Below are 18,543 nucleotides of genomic sequence, written 5' to 3' on the forward strand. Positions count from 1 at the left end.
GGGGAGTAGCCACCGGGGAACAGTTCATCACCCCCTCTTCAAAGTTGTCCTCAGCAAATAAAACATGGATGTCAGACAGGGGCTTTTAGCAGAGCGTAAAGTCCAGCTTGTCCGTTTTTCCAGCTCTTTCTTCTTTTCCTCTTTCTGCCTCACTAAGAAAACGTGACAATTACGGCCGCGTCAGCCAGTCCACTAAGAACATTTTACACAGAGTAGGCAACAAAGTAAAATTATTGTTATTATTATTATTTTTTAAAAAGTGTCCCGCTGGAATGTTTTCCATGTGCAAACTTGGTGGAATCTGAGCTAGCAACGAATACGGTTAAGTTACACCTACCACCTCTAGGAATCACCCTGTCGGCAGGTTCCTTCCTAGAGACGTCTCGTCGGACCAGGGTGCAACGCCCGCCCATCAAGCTATTTACATAACAACTATGCTGCTTACATTTTAAAATAAATATAGCTGTGTGCAATCTCTAAGAGGTGTAATGACTTAAGAATGAGGTAATAAAACCCAGCTGCGTCTACGTCTCATTGTCGGGTGAGCGCATGTCACTGAAAAGTTCAGGCAGGAGGGTGCCGGTGTGTTGGGGGGGGGGGTGCTGCTGCTCCTCCTCCTTGGCTTGGTGCTGTCCGGGGATTGTGTACTCTCCCCCCTTCCTCTTTGCAAGAACTACCCTTCCTTGTCTTTCTGCTGCCCAGGCGTGTAGGTGTGCAAAAAGTTCTTCAGCTTCGTGGGGTAATCCGTCATCACGCCCGTCGCGCCCAAATCGAACGCTCGCTGGTACTCCTCGTCTTCGTTGAGGACCCAGATATACACCTGGAGGGAGAGAAGGCACACAATGGATGTGTGACTGATAATGCCTCCCAATACAACTTTTGCCTATGGCTGCTTTTGGCTAAGTCACAGGGGTCAGCAAACTTTTTCAGCAGGGGGCTGGTCCACTGTCCCTCAGACCTTGTGGGGGGCCGGACTAGATTTTGGAAAAAAATATATGAACGAATTCCTATGCCCCACAAATAACCAAGAGATGCATTTTAAATAAAAGCACACATTCTACTCATGTAAAAACACCAGGCAGGCCCCACAAATAACCCAGAGATGCATTTTAAATAAAAGGACACATTCTACTCATGTAAAAACACACTGATTCCCGGACTGTCCGCGGGCTGAATTTAGGAGGCAACTGGTCCGGATCCGGCCCCTGGGCCTTAATTTGCCTATCCATGGGCTAAGGCCTCAGCTGAAACTAAACCTAAGCAGGAATGCTGGAATTTGCTAACATTCATCCTTCATTAGTCTTGTCACCCACTTTTTAATTTTTATTTAACAGAATTCATATACTGCCTGATTGTAAACCTCTAAGTGGTTCTCTCTTTCTCTTTCTCTTTCTCTTTCTCTTTCTCTTTCTCTCTCTCTCTCTCTCTCCCACCCACACCCAAATAAAAGACGGTGGAAAAAGAGAATTAAAAACAACTCAAATATAGTTAACATTTATAATAAGGTAAAAACACAGAGAGCTGCTTTCTGCTGAGCCAGACCAATGTTCCAACTAGCTCAGTATTGTCCACACTGAGTGGATGCAGCTCTCCTGGGAGGCAGCATTTCCTAGCCCCAAGGGGAGATGCTGGGGAATAAAAAAGCATGTTGATTTCTACAAGCTTCTTTCCCTTTGCCCTCGGCTTTTGGGTGGGGAGGGAGGGAAGAAGAAGAAAGACCGGAGGATCAAGACACGAGCATGAAGCATAAAGCTTGTCCAGAGGTGAGAAAGTCAAGCAATGCTGCCCATCCATGTTTCCCGTAAGTTGAAAAACAACAGCCAGCCCTCCTGTCATGAGGACCAGAAGCATGATCTCCAGTGTACAGGCATGCTCTGTGGTGGCTGTGCATACAGGCTGATCAAAGCTAGTATAATGTGAGCTGGAAGTCACTAGCTCAGGTACTAGGTCAGTCAGAAGGAGTTAAGTATCTTTTGGCATCAGATAAGTCACTTTCGAAGCATCAGGAGCACATCAGAAAGAGGATGTCCGTACTGGCTTTCCTTAGAATCCCAGAAAGCAGGGGTGGGAGACCTCTGGCCAGCAGAGGTCAATTTTTGGGCCTGCCAGGCCATGTCCCCCATGCCTCCCTGCTTGAAAAGTCATCTGACGGGTGGGAAAGTGGGGTTAAATCCTGCATCAGCTGTGCTCCTATCACAGGGAACAGGGGTGCACAGCCAAACTGAGCAGGATTCAACTTCTGCCTATCAGCTGATGAGCAGGGGTTAAATTGTGCTCAGTTTGGCAGGATTCCATGCAGTAAGGAGATCCAGTAAGGAAGGGGTTCGCACAGACTCTCCTGCTAAAATGGGAGGGGGAAAAACTTCCTCTTAGCAGTACTTTGCAAGGTGCTTTGAAGTTCCAATGTGACATCAAGTGACTGACAGGTGGAAGGCGCCACCCAGCTGTCAAATTCAGCACTCAAGGCTGATCCCGATATGGCCCAAGGAGGCAAGAAGGCTCCCCACCCTGGCTACAGGTTGAGCAGAGGTGGGAGTCAATGTAGCGCTTGTGTGAACTATGTGGGATCCCACTTAACACATGCCAAGTTCTTTAATGTGTTGTTTACGTCACACTTTTCTGAGGTTAGTTGGAGATGGGAACAGAACAGAGCAGCTCCCACACAAAATTTCAGAAGATCTGTGTTACACCGTACCTGAATTCCTCGAGCAGTGAGGTGGTCAAATAATGCTTTCCTCATTAACAATCTGCAACGACAGGATAGTAAGATCATTGACATGTCTAACAAAGGTGTGATATATACATATACATACATATATATATACAGTGGTACCTCGGGTTACATACGCTTCAGGTTACAGACTCTGCTAACCCAGAAATAGTGCTTCAGGTTAAGAACTTTGCTTCAGGATGAGAACAGAAATTGTGCTCTGGCGGCGCGGCAGCAGCAGGAGGCCCCATTAGCTAAAGTGGTGCTTCAGATTAAGAACAGTTTCAGGCTAAGAACGGACCTCCGGAACGAATTAAGAACTTAACCTGAGGTACCAGTGTGTGTGTGTGTGTGTGTGTAGCTATACCTCCCTTTCCACTAAACTAGCACTCCAGGCATCCGACAAATTAATGCAAAACAAGCTGCACTTAGACGTGCGGTTTATTGTGTTAGTTTTACTGGCTATTACGCTAGCACTGTTATGTCTTCTAATGTTCCTTTCAAACCGAGGCACCTGTTGAGTTATGGAACTGTGGCTCTTTGATTGATAAAATTGCCACGTTCTGCTAAATTTTAAACGGCAGGAGAGAAGTGCATGCTGGAATTGCATGCAGCTGGAATACTGCCCCAAATGTCAGCATGTAAAATTACAACATGAATTCTCAAGTTTATGAGGCTGCAAACAGATCCGTTCCCCTCCCCCCAACAAATTAACACAGAAATGAGTGCCAAGCCTCCGCTAGATTCCACTAGATTTCCTGAAGCGGCTTTTCCAATGTGTGAAAGATCACATAGAAGGTAGAAATTGACCAGTAAGGAAACATTGGGAAGATGGAATAAAGTGTTGTCTGAATGCAGCCATAATCTGATGATTTTAAAAGTATGGGTAAACAGGATGGGCTTTATTATCTACCAGGCCTCGGGTGTGTTTAAGCCCAGCTTTGTCTACTCTGACTGGGAGAGGTTCACCAGGCGAAGCAACTTCTTTCTCACACCTGCTTCCTGATCCTTCTAAGGGGGTGCAACTGAGATTCTCTGCCTGAAAAACATGTCCTCTGCCACTGAGTTTTGGCTCCTCCCCAAAGCAGCACTTTGTACATTATCAGCAAGATATGCCCCTGTGGCATGTCTGGCTGTGCCTGCTAACCGGGAGGTAGCAAGGCTAGAGCAACAAACAGGCAACCGCCTTGGGAAGGAGGGGTCAGGTAATTCTACAAGACCTCTGCACAGGTACCAGAGGATGTCAAGATGCAGCAAAAAGAAAGAATAACCCACCAGTGGAGGCTAGTTGGAGGGAGGCACTGAAAAATTCAGAGGTGGGTGTTCTGGGCTCACGGGAGACTTGAATATGCCTAATGCCTGATATGAGGTCCAGCGCCGAGGGCCTTCTGGTGGTTCCCTCATTGCGAGAAGTGAGGTTACAGGGAACCAGGCAGAGGGCCTTCTCGGTAGTGGCACCCGCCCTGTGAAACGCCCTCCCCTCAGATGTCAAAGAGAACAACTACCTGACATTTAGAAGACATCTGAAGGCAGCCCTGTTCAGGGAAGTTTTTAATGTGTGACATTTTAATGGATTTTTAATCTTTGTTGGAAGCCGCCCAGAGTGGCTGGGGAAACCCAGCCAGATGGGAGGGGTACAAATAATAAATTATTATGATATGATATGATATTATATTATGCAAAGAGCCCGACCATTTGGGATATAGAGCTGTGGGAAGCACTGGGAAGCCCAAACAGCAAGAGTAGTGGGATCAGGGGAAGAGTTGGAGATAACGTTTGAAAACAGGCCCTAAGAGGTGTTACTCCTTTTGAAGCACTGCATTCGGGGAGAGGGGTGAGGCTTCTGCTCTAGAGGAGAATGATGGCACTATGGCAAAGGGCTGAGGAGAAAAGGTAGCCTTACGCGTCAGTAAGCCATATGGTAAACCGCTGGCTCCTTGAGATCTTCTCTGATTCTTTCAACCTAAGAAGAGAAGAGAAGAACTTCTGTTTACAGGACTGCCATTTTAATACATGCTGTTAGCAACTGGGAAAACAGAAAAGGGATCACAATGGTCTCGGCGACAGCAGCAGTCCCAGGAGGGCTCGTGTTGTTCCACGCTGAGTGTAGCACAAATATCGAGCTTGTTGGGCTTCAATGCCAAGCGGCTTGGAAGATGCACTCAGAGCCTGAGAAAGGCCACAAGGCCCTGTTGCAACACAGTTTCAACATGAAAAATGTAGGAAATTGGAATGCAAGAACCACCCTTTCAAAAACATACAGAGAAGCCCGGATCCCTTTTACTATCATTCCTGCTGGTGCAAGGAGCACACCCACAGCCCTATACGGGTTTCTAGCCCTTCTCTCTCAGAAGTCAAGGGTGGATGAATGAGATTTCCCCCCAAAAGCTAGGGGCAAACCTTTGTGTTAGCTTCTTGCCCCTTCTGTGCTTAACAAGAAATTAGCTTATACAGAGTAATAACAGCAGTTCATTATGTAACTCGTAAGCAAAAAATAGGTCTTTAAACAGTTTACAAGTAGAAAAACTAAATTACTCAAGCATTAAGAACTGAATGGTGTAATTCTGTAAAAGCAACAGAAATAAATGTGCCTGATTTATGCACAGATCATAAGAATTGAGCGTTTCTTTTTCTTATTAAATAAAAAAGCAACCAAAGACTTCTGAGAGACACCATAGAACAAGGGTAGGAATTTCATAAAATTCCTTTTACTTGCCTTTTCTCTAAACTAAAAAATCCCAAACTCCAGAACCTTTTCTTCAGAGTAGGCAACACTGGCCTAGAGAAGTCAAATCATTTGACTTGTTTTAAGGCAGCTTCCTTCTGTTTCTGCAAGAGCTCTGAGGAACCAGGTGAGCTTCGCTCTGCTGTGCTGCTAGCACCACCGCAAAACAAGCAACTTACTTGAGAATGATGGAAGGCATAGGAATCTCCAAGAACTCCTCCAGGATGGGAAAGAAAGGCAGAAGGCCAGTATAGAACAGGCCGAGGAGGAGCAGGACACGTCGCAAGCAGAAGAGGATAGGGATGTGGGCGTTCTGGAGAAAGAGAAAGTGAGAGATAAAATAAGGCACAAACACAGCAGGTTTAATGCACAACTAAGGCCAGTACAAGGACGCAGGTGGCACTGTGGGTTAAACCACAGAGCCTAGGACTTGCCAATCAGAAGGTCGGCGGTTCGAATCCCCGCAACAGGGTGAGCTCCCGTTGCTCGGTCCCAGCTCCTGCCAACCTAGCAGTTTGAAAGCACGTCAAAGTGCAAGTAGATAAATAGGGACCGCTCTGGCGGGAAGGTAAATGGCGTTTCCGTGCGCTGCTTTGGTTCGCCAGAAGTGGCTTAGTCATGCTGGCCACATGACCCGGAAGCTGTACCTGGAAGCTCCCTCGGCCAAGAAAGCGAGATGAGCGCCGCAACCCCAGAGTCGGCCACGAGTGGACCTAATGGTCAGGAGTCCCTTTACCTTTAAGGCCGGTACGTTAGGTGCATTTACAACCTAGCCTTTACCACATGGCCCCAAGGTGGGGGACATGTACAGTATTAAAAGTTGCTAGAGCATCTGAGCAGGAGTCCTAGTTTCAAATCCCCTTTCAGCCACGGATTTCAGTGGGTGATCTTGGGGCACTCACAATCTCTCTCAGCCCACCCTACCTCACAGGGTTGTTGTGTGGATAAAATGCAAGGTGGGGGGAGGAATAACTCTGTACGTGGCCTTGAGGAAGGACAGGAGAAAAGCGTTGACAGGGGAAAGTTTATCAGGATGAAATGCTGGCCGCTTACCTCTTTGTGACACTTTTCAACTATCTCATGACTGACGTTGCCCCAAACGGTCAGATGTTCTCGCTTGTAATGGCTCACCAACTCTGAGACCTGAGATCAATATGAACACAGAGGGGCTGCTGTTTTTTTTGTTTGTGGCAATTACACAATGGGGCAGTTTCTTTAATGTTATTTCTCAGTCCTCAAGTCATTGTATTATTTCTCTAGATGAGGGTTTCCCAAACTTCGGTCTCCAGCTGTTACTGGACTACAACTCCCATCATCCCTAGCTAGCAGGACCAGGGTCAGCCAATGTTCTCCCAGTTTGATGAAATACACAAATGGACTTTTGAGAGGAACCAGACTGGGGTGGGGTGGGGTCTCACCTTTTTAATCAGTACGTCATTGTTCACTTTGATGTCTATGTTGACAGGAGTGTGGGGGAAGTCCTCAAATACCTCTTTCAGGAGAGGGATGCGCTTGTCTTCACCTTCGCAATGGCACTCTGATGGACACAAGCAGAATTTGGTTGCTGCTGGGGACACTCGCAGGCTGCCATCATTTGTAATGGGGAGAGCTAGAGTTGTTTCACATGTTACATGGCAACAAAGCTGATTTGGTGCTGGGTTAACATATGAAGCGGCTGTCACGCCACCGGGTCCACCCAGCTCAGCACTGCCTACACTGGCTGGCAGCAACTTCCAATGACATAAAGTTCAGGTACAGAAACCCAACAATGCCATGAACAAAAAAAAATAAAATAAAAAATTCAAAAGTGGTAAGGTCTTCCAAATATTACCTTTCTGGAACGTTACATCCAATCTGCAGAGGTACGGTGGGAGTTCCTTTAAATAAATAAATAAAAAAGACATGGATGTGTTTACTTCACACAGATGCCGATTTACACAAACTGATTGAGCATCATCATCATCATCATCATCATCATCATCACCCAGAGACAGCCTTGTTTCAACCTCTCAGACCTTACACATCAGGTGCTCTGGAAAGAAATATCTAGGGAAGAGTTATCTGGAATTTATTTCTAAGTCTCAGGAACAAGAGTAATCTTTGCAGAGAAAGAATTTTTGGTCTTATTCTGAAGGAAGTAAATAATAATAAATAATAATAATAATAATAATAATAATAATAATAATAATAATAATAATAAATAAATAAATAAATAAAATTTTATTTATATCCTGCCCTCCCCATCTGAAGCCGGGCTCAGAGTGGCTAACAACAATAAAGGTAACACAGTATTCTAAAATCAATTCATTCTAAAATCAGTTAAAATCAAATTAAGGGCAACCATTGGGCTAGAGTTCTGTGAGGATTACCAAAGGGGAGGGGGTCAGACTGTGCCTTGGCCAAAGGCCTGGTGGAACAGCTCTGTCTTGCAGGCCCTGTGGAAAGATGTCAAGTCCCGCAGTCCCCTAGTCTCTTGTGACAGAGCGTTCCACCAGATTGGGGCCACGGCTGAAAAGGCCCTGGCTCTGGTTGAGGCCAGCCTAACCTCTCTGTGGCCTGGGACCTCCAAGGTGTTTTTGTTTGAAGACCGTAAGGTCCTCCGTGGGACATACCAGGAGAGGTACGAGGGTCCTAGGCTGTGGAGGGCTTTAAAGGTTAAAACCAGCACCTTAAACCTGATCCTGTACTCCACCGGGAGCCAGTGCAGCTGGTATAGCACCGGGTGAATGTGATCCCGCGGCGAGGATGAGGGGAAAAATTTTATTAAACATACAGAAACAAATTTGCAGAAGATTAGGCTAGAAATTGACTTTTAAATAGAAGAACTAATCAGTTAAATACAGTGCTTTTTTCCTAGAGGAAGAGTATGGGGCCTTGCTCAGCTGAGTGCTGGGATCCCTCTGCGCCTCAGCCAATCAGCTTAAGAGGAAGCACAACAGAAAGATCCTGAAACAAGGAGACCACTGCAGAGCATCCAGGGAGACAAGAAATACCAGGGTTACTGTTATGGAGCTCCAGAAAAACGTACAATCCATTTCCACCACTGAAGGAACCCCACATTTGCTTTCCCATTAAATCAGGGGTAGGGAACCTTTCGTAGCCTGAGGGCCAGGTTCCCTTCAGGGAACCTTCCAAGGACCACATGCCAACTGGTGGTGCAGCCAGAGGCAAAAGTGAGCAGAGCTACTAACGCAGATCTTACTTTTGTACAGTAGGCTAGTTTTACACACACATTTCCACACACCCCTCTCTACTCTCCATCCAGAAAAGCAAGAGGCATGATCAACATTGCAGCCGGGCAAAAATGTCTGAGGTGCAGAGCAAGGCCAGGGAAGGGGTATGGAGAGTTCAGAAGGCTAGACAGAGGGAGCTAGAGGGTCACATTTGACCCCTGGGCCAGAGGTTCCCCACCACTGTGTTGCGTTTTATAATATCAGAGCCTGATGTGAGTTTTTCAAATGGGCGTTTCCATTACCAGCCTTCTTAGCTACTTCAGCAAGCTGCAAGCCTCAGCAGGGGAGATCTGCAGGACTGCGGATATGACCTTCTGCACCATTTTTCTATATTTAGAATACTTAAGCACATTATTAACTCTTTTCTAAGTCTTACAGGCAGCCTTATAGACCTTTTGTACTATGAGTCCCATGATTTGTATGCAAACAGCATCGAGTTTTGCCATCAATTCAGTAGCACATAAATCGTGTAAACAAACCAACCCCAGACTGCAGGGAGTTGGAGTCTGATGACCTATGGAGTGCACCCAGTTGGGAAATTAAGCAGTGGAGGAAAGAAGAGGGTGCTTATTTCAACTTACCGAGTATTCGAGGTCTGATATATTGACATCGACCCCGGTCGACCGTTTCAGATTCTCGTCATGAGACACAACGACTTGCTCATCCTTCGTCAGGTGGCAGTCAAGTTCCAGCATATCGGTCCCAACGTCAACTGCACTGAAGGCAGAAAGCAAACTTGAGCTTCTTTATTTTTGGAGGGAGGGGTGGCAGCATGGAGAGAAGTATCCTGAACCTTTAAAAAATACGCAGCTTAGGTTTCAGCCCCACCGTAGGTCCATGTCGCCTGCAGTTCTGAGGCAGAACAGAGCTCCAGCCAGACTGGAGCAGGAACCTCAGGGTTCCTGCTCCAGGCCTGACAGGCAAGGGAGGCGTTTCAGGAGAGGCGAGAGAAAGAGAAGATAAATATCTCATTTCTCTTCCCGCCCCCTTCTCTATGCTATATAGCTCTACAAGTCTTGCAGAGTACAATGCGAGCATTTTATTGCTATATACTGCACAAGTGCTACCAGAGAGTGAAAATAATAAAAATAATTATGAATAATTATGAATAATAATAATTTTATTTATACCCCACCCTTCCTGGTTCAGAAAACAGGGCTCAGGGCGGCTAACAACAAATTTAAAACACTTAATTGATGCAACAAAAAACAGCATAAAATACAGTATAAAACATGAATAACAATAACTTCAGAATTCAAAAATCAATTTAGGGGGAAATCCATCCAAATGAGTCCTTTCCTTTCTCCTTTTAAACCACAGTGCAGGGAGCTTTTCAGCCTCAAAATGTACAACCGCAACTCTTAGGCCACCTGCACAAATTGAATGTTTAGATAGACACAGATGGGTGATTATTTGTGTCCCACCCATCTGAATGGGTTACCCCAGCCACTCTGGGGGGCTTGCAACTTATATAAAACCATAATAAAACATGAAATATTAAAAAAAACTTCCCTAAAGAGGGAAACTGCCTCAGTTCTCTAGACATCTGCATAACCCAGGGGTTGTCAGCGAAACACCCATGATTGCAGTGGTGCCTGCAAAGCCTCCAAGCCTCCCGCCCACTGCCCCCTCGGTCATGATGTGGTGAGGGCCGCTACCTTTCCTCCCTCAAAAAGTACATGGAGATGAAAGAGGAGGCTGAAAGAGTGACACTCTTTCCCACTTCCTCTCTCACCTCTATGTTCTTTTCCAGGGTCTGTTTAATTCCTCTGGATCTCACGTTTACCCAGATCCCTAGAGAAAGCAAAAGTGTGCACGGTGCACGGGCACATGCTTCCCTCATAGCAGGGGGCTGTCCAAGGGCTAGAAAAATAGCCAGAGGGGGTGATGCCTACAGCACTTGCTTAAAATTTCCAGATCTGGCTGAAAATGTCATGGAGCCCTGGCATCATGGGACATTTTTATTCAGGCTGCGGTACATCTTTCTGCCACCAGGGGCCACAGTAACCTAACTTTTTATCCATTATTCTCCAACAGTCCTGTGCATTAGAATTAATTCAGCAGAGAGTATTTCTCTCTGTCCGTGGCCTGCGAATGATGTAGGATCTGCAATGCAGCGGGCTGCTGTTGTTTGAAACCAAAGATGCTCCTCCAGCCTCTCCAGAAGCCCTGCTGTGTCTGCCACATTTAAAAAAAACAACGGTTTCGGTGGGTGGATTTTAACATAATGACACACACTTTGATATTTCTGACAATTCTGAAAGGTAGAGAAAAGCAGAATGCAAAAGCTTTTTTTAAGCCTCCAGGAATATATATATATATATATATATATATATATATATATATATATGCAGGTTTTGGTGTCTTCGGGTGTCTTCCCGTGTAAGAGTTGGGGTGTCTAGGCGACGTTTCGACGAGGTCTCACTCGTCATCTTCAGGCTGGTGCTTTCGGCTTCTTGTTACTGGAACAGAGCAAGATCTCAGTGTTTGAGTTCCTATAAATACTGTTGAGGGGGTGTGGTGTATGGCCTCCAACGTTCTGGGCAGAGAGGAAGTTCCCAGGTTAGTGTGCCTTTTCTTCTTTTGTTCATTAATTACTTGAGGGATATCTTGAGTGATTTCTTGAGTGATAATCTGAGTACCACTTAGGAGGGTCATTAGGTGTGGATTAGTTGCTAAAGCTTTCGTGTCTTGACCTCTTGAGCTTGTGAAGAGTTTTTCTGAGAAGATGGCTGTACTGCACTTAGTTGTGCTCTGGCTTGGCTTCGTGTATAGGGGCGAGCTGTGGTTTTGTGCCCTGTGTCAGCCAGATCTGTGTAGGGATTGCAGGGGGGTGCAGCATCCGGAGGTGCCACTATGGTTTGGCTACTGGATGGTGTCTGTAATTTATCTGTGGAGAGGGTCTGGGTTTGGGTCTGGTGTGGTTGATTGGAGATGGCGTTCTGTGTGCTTCTGGTTCTGGTGTCGGTTCTGTGTGCTTCTGGTTCTGGTGTCTCCCAAAATACAATTCACTATGGAAATAGAAGCCAACAACCAACTTCCCTTCCTTGACGTCCTAATCTACAAAAAACCTGATGGCTCCCTAGGACACACTATCTACCGGAAAAAAACACACACCAACCGCTACTTACATGCACAATCACACCACCACCCTGCTCAAATAAACTCCGTAGCCAAGACTCTCATCTCCAGAACCAAACGCCTGGCTGACAAAGACCACTTGACAACTGAGTTACAGAATCTCTCAAATGTGTTAATCGCCAACGGATACCAGCAAAACAGGGTTACGAAGCTAATCCAAAAAGAAACACCCCCCAAAAACCAAGACACAGAAGAAAACAATGGCATGGCCCTCCTTCCTTATATCAAGGGCACTACAGATAAAATTAGCAAAATCCTCCATAAACACAATATCAAAACAGCCTTTTGCACCAACCAAAAAATAGGCAATATCCTCAGAAACCCCAAAGATAAAATCCAGTTAGAAAACCAAGGGGTCTATGAAATACCCTGCAAAGTCTGCCCAGCCACGTACATTGGACAAACAAACAGACGAATAAATGCACGTATCGCAGAACACAAGAATGCCGTCAAAAAAGAAGAAAAAACTTCCTCTCTTTACCAACACATGAAAGAAACAGGACACGAAATTAATTTTTCAGATTCCAAATTGCTCTTTAACATGGAACACCACCACAAGAGAATAATCATGGAAGCCATCGAGATAGAGAAACACCCTCACAACATGAACAAGCGTGACGATACGTCCCGCCTGCCAGACATCTGGAAAATAGCCCTCCCCACAAAAACCGACACCAGAACCAGAAGCACACAGAACGCCATCTCCAATCAACCACACCAGACCCAAACCCAGACCCTCTCCACAGATAAATTACAGACACCATCCAGTAGCCAAACCATAGTGGCACCTCCGGATGCTGCACCCCCCTGCAATCCCTACACAGATCTGGCTGACACAGGGCACAAAACCACAGCTCGCCCCTATACACGAAGCCAAGCCAGAGCACAACTAAGTGCAGTACAGCCATCTTCTCAGAAAAACTCTTCACAAGCTCAAGAGGTCAAGACACGAAAGCTTTAGCAACTAATCCACACCTAATGACCCTCCTAAGTGGTACTCAGATTATCACTCAAGAAATCACTCAAGATATCCCTCAAGTAATTAATGAACAAAAGAAGAAAAGGCACACTAACCTGGGAACTTCCTCTCTGCCCAGAACGTTGGAGGCCATACACCACACCCCCTCAACAGTATTTATAGGAACTCAAACACTGAGATCTTGCTCTGTTCCAGTAACAAGAAGCCGAAAGCACCAGCCTGAAGATGACGAGTGAGACCTCGTCGAAACGTCGCCTAGACACCCCAACTCTTACACGGGAAGACACCCGAAGACACCAAAACCTGCATTCTTGTACCCGTGAAAATCTACGAAAGCATATATATATATATATATATATATGCTTTCGTAGATTTTCACGGGTACAGGAATGCAGGTTTTGGTGTCTTCGGGTGTCTTCCCGTGTAAGAGTTGGGGTGTCTAGGCGACGTTTCGACGAGGTCTCACTCGTCATCTTCAGGCTGGTGCTTTCGGCTTCTTGTTACTAGAACAGAGCAGGGTCTCAGTGTTTGAGTTCCTATAAATACTGTTGAGGGGGTGTGGTGTATAGCCTCCAACGTTCTGGGCAGAGAACTTGGGAACTTCCTCTCTGCCCAGAACGTTGGAGGCTATACACCACACCCCCTCAACAGTATTTATAGGAACTCAAACACTGAGACCCTGCTCTGTTCTAGTAACAAGAAGCCGAAAGCACCAGCCTGAAGATGACGAGTGAGACCTCGTCGAAACGTCGCCTAGACACCCCAACTCTTACACGGGAAGACACCCGAAGACACCAAAACCTGCATATATATATATATATATATATATATATATATATATATATATATATATATATATTCACTGTGCCCCACTTCTTGACATTACAGTGGTACCTCAGGTTAAGAACTTAATTCATTCTGAAACCTGAGGTACCACTTTAGCTAATGGAGCCTCCTGCTGCTATCGCGCCACCAGAACGTGATTTCTGTTCTCATCCTGAAACAAAGTTCTTAACCCGAGGTACTATTTCTGGGTTAGTGGAGTCTGTAGCATGAAGCGTCTGTAACCTGAAGCGCCTGTAACCCAAGGTACCACTGTAGATTGCATGCTAGTGAAGGGGTGGGGGGAACTTTTTTTCACACTAGCCTCAGAATTAGTAGGAAAATGTGATGCACCAATAGCTACTGACCATTTACATACTGGTTCTCCAAGGACTTGAAACAAGGGTTCTGAATAGTTTATTTTCCACCTATAAATAAGGCATACAAGATGCACTGCTTGGCATCAGTGATCAGGAGTGCTACATCAAGGCTAAATCCCTCCTTGCTGGGTGACCCTAAGGCAGTCACAGTATCTTCCCGTTCAACCTAGCCTACCCCGACAGGGCTGCTGTGAGGATGTATGGGGATAAACCCCAAGCACGCCACTCTGAGCTGCTTAGAAGGCAGGATAAAAGTGCAAGAAGTAAGCTAAAAGGGTCAATGCGCTGGCTAGCTTGTTGAAATCAGACCCATACATGCTTGGTGTGATAAAGCTGTTTTTAAAAATGCTGACAAACCTTTCTTTTTTTAAAAAATGCTGCTAAACCACTCTGGTAACCAGTGTGTAGTGGCTGATAAGCATCAACACTACAATGTTCTACGCACGTCAGACAAAATATGCAAACAGGGAAAACTTTGCACCCTGGAGTCTCGCCTTCATTTGAGACACTGTGTTTGTGCAAAACATCCGACTGACCAAAGTCTTCACTTTGTTTCCCACAGGTCCCAATAAAGGCACTAATGAGCTCCTGCCTCAGAACCGTAAAGGGAGCACTGAAGCCACCCAGCCCAAGAAGACGATAGCTCCCTTGACTATCTTGGTTGAGTGCTTAATTAAACGAAGTTGTTGTGTAATGTTAAACTCTTGCATTCGTGGCCCAAACACAACACAATAAACCTATGGAAGACTCTAAACGCTCATCTCGGCTGGTGGCTTCGCAGGGAGCATGTTCTGATTTGAATGAGGGCTTGAAGAGCCACCAAAATTGGTTCTGTGCTGCGGAATCCCTAGAGGTAGAAAGTAATAAAGAATACTCTTCCCAGTTTCATCTATGAGGTTCAGGGACACAGATCCAGTGACAGCAACCTCCTTCTCCAATGAAGAACAGACCCCAAAGGAAAGGAAGCACAGTTGCTATTGAATGTGAGAAAAGTGCACATGATAAAACCACAAAGAGCCTTGTGGCACCTTAAAGGCTAAGAAATTTATTATGGCATAAACTTTTGCGGGCCCACAATCCATTGAGTGTAATCCTGAGTTGGCAAACCAGTGTGGTGCAGTGGCTTGAGTGCTGGACTAGGACCTGGGAGACCAGGGTTGAAAATCCCCAATCTACTACCAAACTCACTGGGTGACCTTGGGCCAGTCACTGCCTCTCGGCCTAACCTACCTCACAGGGTTGTTGTGGGGATTCAATGAAGGGGAGAAGCAGGTACGCCACCTTGAGCTTTTCGGGGAAGGTGGCTTGCAAATGCAATTAATACTACTAATACTAATAAATACATATGGCAGGAAGAGGGGATTGTAGGGTTCAGAGGGAACTGAAATGCCAAAAATAATAGCCAACAATTTACCAAAAGCAAGAGAGTTCGCAAGCAATTAGAAAGGCACACCCTGACACTTCATTATTTAAATAAAGCCAGCCTTCACCACAATCTTTATGAAATCGAAAGAACCTCCTTCCAAGGTCTGCTTTAGCAGAGCTAAAGAGAAGAGGGGAAACTTTGTTGTGTTAAAACCATCACGTTCAGCTGCCATGGAGATTAGCATTGCCCGTGGCCCTTTTCAACAGCCTTGTTCAAGCTAGGAAAATTCTGACAATGCCTAGCACTTTGGAAGAAAGTGTACAGTACTAGCTGTGATAATACTACTAAGTACAAAGAAAGACTTAAAAAACCTGAATCAATTCCTGGGTTATAATCACAACTCCCTCACAAAGAAGGAATGTGTGGTTCCTTCTGGTTCCCCACTGAGAAATCTGTAGTAATTTGCCATTTTGCAAAGAGTAATTGGATGCGAGGGAGGGGGGAGGCAAATCCAACACGTTATTGATTCTGAAATTAATGCTGAAATCCACAGCCCACACATTTCAAGGCAGTCTTGAAGGAATACCTAGCAGCTTTAATGAATTTACTGGAAAGCGTGTAGGTTGCAAAACAGCCCTGGGACTTCTAGCAGTTAAGAGCCATGCATCTGAGCCATGAGGGATGACCAACAGGAATGTCAAGGATCCAGATGGCCCATAAGATATCCTGGACCAAAGTTATTATGGGCCTTATAAACTAATACGGTCAAACCTTGGTTTTCACATGTCTCGGCTGCCAAACATTTCTCATTTTCCCCCACTGAACTTGCTGACAGCTCTTTGATCCTCGGTTTTTGAACATTTCGGAAGTCGAACGGACTTCTGGATTATGTTCGAAAACCAAGGTTCCACTATACAAGGACAATGAATCTGACCTGGCAACATATGGGCAGTTGGTGCAAGTTTTTAAGCACTGGAATTTATTTCATTTATCCCATTTCCATCCTGCATTTCCTCAAATGATAAGGTAAAGGACCCTGGTTGGTTAAGTCCAGGCAAAGGTAACTATGGGGTGCAGTGCTCATCTTGCTTTTCAGGCCAAGAGAGACGGTGTTTGTCCACAGACAGCTTTCCAGGTCATGTGGCCAGCATGACTAAACTACTACTGGCATACGGAGGACCGTGACGAGTCCCAGATCTCATATAAATGCCATTTACCTTCCCGCCGCAGTGGTACCTATTTATCTACTTGCACTGGTATGCTTTCGAACTGCTAGGTTGGCAGAAGCTGGGACAGAGCAATGGGAGCTCATCCTGTAGTGCGGATTTGAACTGCTGACATTCTGATTGGCAAGCCCAAAAGGGGTTTAGACCACAGCGCCATCCACATCCCAATGAGTTCCAGGTGGTATATATACTCACCCTGTCCTCATATTCTCCTTACAACAACCCTGTGAGGTAGGCTAGGCTGAGCTTGACTGACTGTCCCAAGATCACCCACTGAGTGGGGACTTGAACCCTGGTCATCCAAGACTTAGTGCAGCACTCTAACCACTGCACCACACTGGACTGCCAACTCAGTGATTGCTGTTGTTGGCATCCATCTGTCTTGGGATACAGTGGAAGAGTGTGCCTTCAGGGGTGAAGTCAAACTGCTGGAGAGTTACAGCGCCTGCTGTGGCTGTAGAGACTGATATGGGAGAGATATGTTTAACTGCAGGTTTAACTGCGTTTGGTTTTGGTGCACCATGACAATTTAGGCTTACACTTAATGCATCTGCTGAAGGGGACTATGGCCCACTACAGCTTATGCCACAATATATTTGCTAGCCTTCAAGCTGCCGCAAGACCCACTGCGGTTCCAAGCTTGATTTCAGTACACCTCTTTCACATGTGATAACTGAATGTGTTTGCTTTTCATGGCGTCTGTTCTTCTTGGCAAAAGGAGATTGTAGTCCCTGGAGACGTGCACCTGAGTCCCTGATCTGCATAGACGAATATTTTTTAATCACTTTGTACCTCTAGGGATTCCACATCACAGCGCCAATTCTGCTGATTCTTCAGCCCTTGCTCAAATCAGGACACACACCACACTGATCTGCTGGCAGCAGTCTGTCCCCATCATCTGATTAGTATGTGCTATAGAACATATGCAGTCTGTGTGCCCTGTGTGTTTTGCCTCTAAAACCATTGGGATATTAGGCAACCATTAGCCCAGTACTAGGGAGAGGGCTAGTTGCCACGCAGGTCTGACTCTGCCACAATCAAGCTTGCATGGATCACTTTCCCCTGCCCCAGACTGCAGCCACTTGTGGCACCTCTGTTGAAAGGCTGGGTGTCCTCTTACTAAAAGGTTCATTAATCCAGGGATATTGTCTATGAAATACAAGCTTTGACATTCATATATTTAATTGCAGGTGCAGATATACACCCACCCACCCACCCTGGATTTATTTTGTTTCAGAAGCCAAAGCTCTCGCTGGCAAATAGGAAATACACTGACCTTTATTTCTCTGTGACCCTTGCAGCAGACTGCAAGGAACATCTGATAACTTTAGCCCACTGAACAGGTGCCTCTTCTCACTGCCCTCTGCTGTAGCTTTTTTCCAATGTGTATCCATGTGGCCAGAAGGCCCCCATAGGAAAGCTTTTAAAGAACACGGCAAACTTCTGCACGGCATTCCCAGCCTCAAGGCCAAGAAGTAACACAAACGTATTAAACTAACTTTCACAACAGTGACCTTCTGTGTTCAGGGCTTCAGCTCTGTTGAAAAGCCAGCACTGGAAGGCAGTTTTATGTTTTGGTTTGAAGGAAACAGAAGCTTTTCTCCTGGGTTCTACTCTCAAATTTGTTATTCTTAAGCAAGCAATCTTGGGCAAGCCACAACTTGCATACCAGTATTCCCTCCATCACGTATTACTTTCCAAAATATTAAAGAGAAAATCCATTGGCTGGAATTCAATTAATGTGTTCCGTCGATGCAAAGGTTCGTGTTTGTGCAACTGGTCTTCCTCTTTCACTGCATGCCCTCTAAATCTGTTCTAGGGGTTCCTAGATTTACAGCTATTACTCTTTTCTTTTTTGGGGGAGGGCCCTCCCACTACAGATGGAAGCTGGCCAGGAAAGCAAGAGAATCCTCTCTCTCATCTGTTTTGCTTGTGGAAGGAAGGAGACACCTTGACAACAC

At 45.7% G+C, this 18,543-nt stretch overlaps 1 protein-coding gene across 1 annotated transcript in view; it reads right to left on the minus strand.

Annotated features, from left to right (window-relative positions):
- Nucleotides 1-225: 225 nt before the first annotated feature.
- Nucleotides 226-18,543, minus strand: part of GDPD1 (glycerophosphodiester phosphodiesterase domain containing 1) — a 30,566-nt gene continuing 12,248 nt past the window's right edge. The window contains exons 3-10 of the mRNA XM_081172200.1: nucleotides 9,250-9,385; nucleotides 7,267-7,312; nucleotides 6,854-6,972; nucleotides 6,489-6,578; nucleotides 5,615-5,748; nucleotides 4,614-4,673; nucleotides 2,696-2,747; nucleotides 226-820 (exon numbers count right to left, since the gene is read on the minus strand). Coding sequence (XP_081028326.1) covers nucleotides 674-820; nucleotides 2,696-2,747; nucleotides 4,614-4,673; nucleotides 5,615-5,748; nucleotides 6,489-6,578; nucleotides 6,854-6,972; nucleotides 7,267-7,312; nucleotides 9,250-9,385 — 784 coding nt within the window. The 3' untranslated portion in view covers nucleotides 226-673. The remainder of the gene's footprint in view (nucleotides 821-2,695; nucleotides 2,748-4,613; nucleotides 4,674-5,614; nucleotides 5,749-6,488; nucleotides 6,579-6,853; nucleotides 6,973-7,266; nucleotides 7,313-9,249; nucleotides 9,386-18,543) is intronic.

This window comes from Podarcis bocagei (assembly GCF_964188305.1).
Source record: "Podarcis bocagei genome assembly, chromosome: 15".
NCBI classification, from domain to species: domain Eukaryota; kingdom Metazoa; phylum Chordata; class Lepidosauria; order Squamata; family Lacertidae; genus Podarcis; species Podarcis bocagei.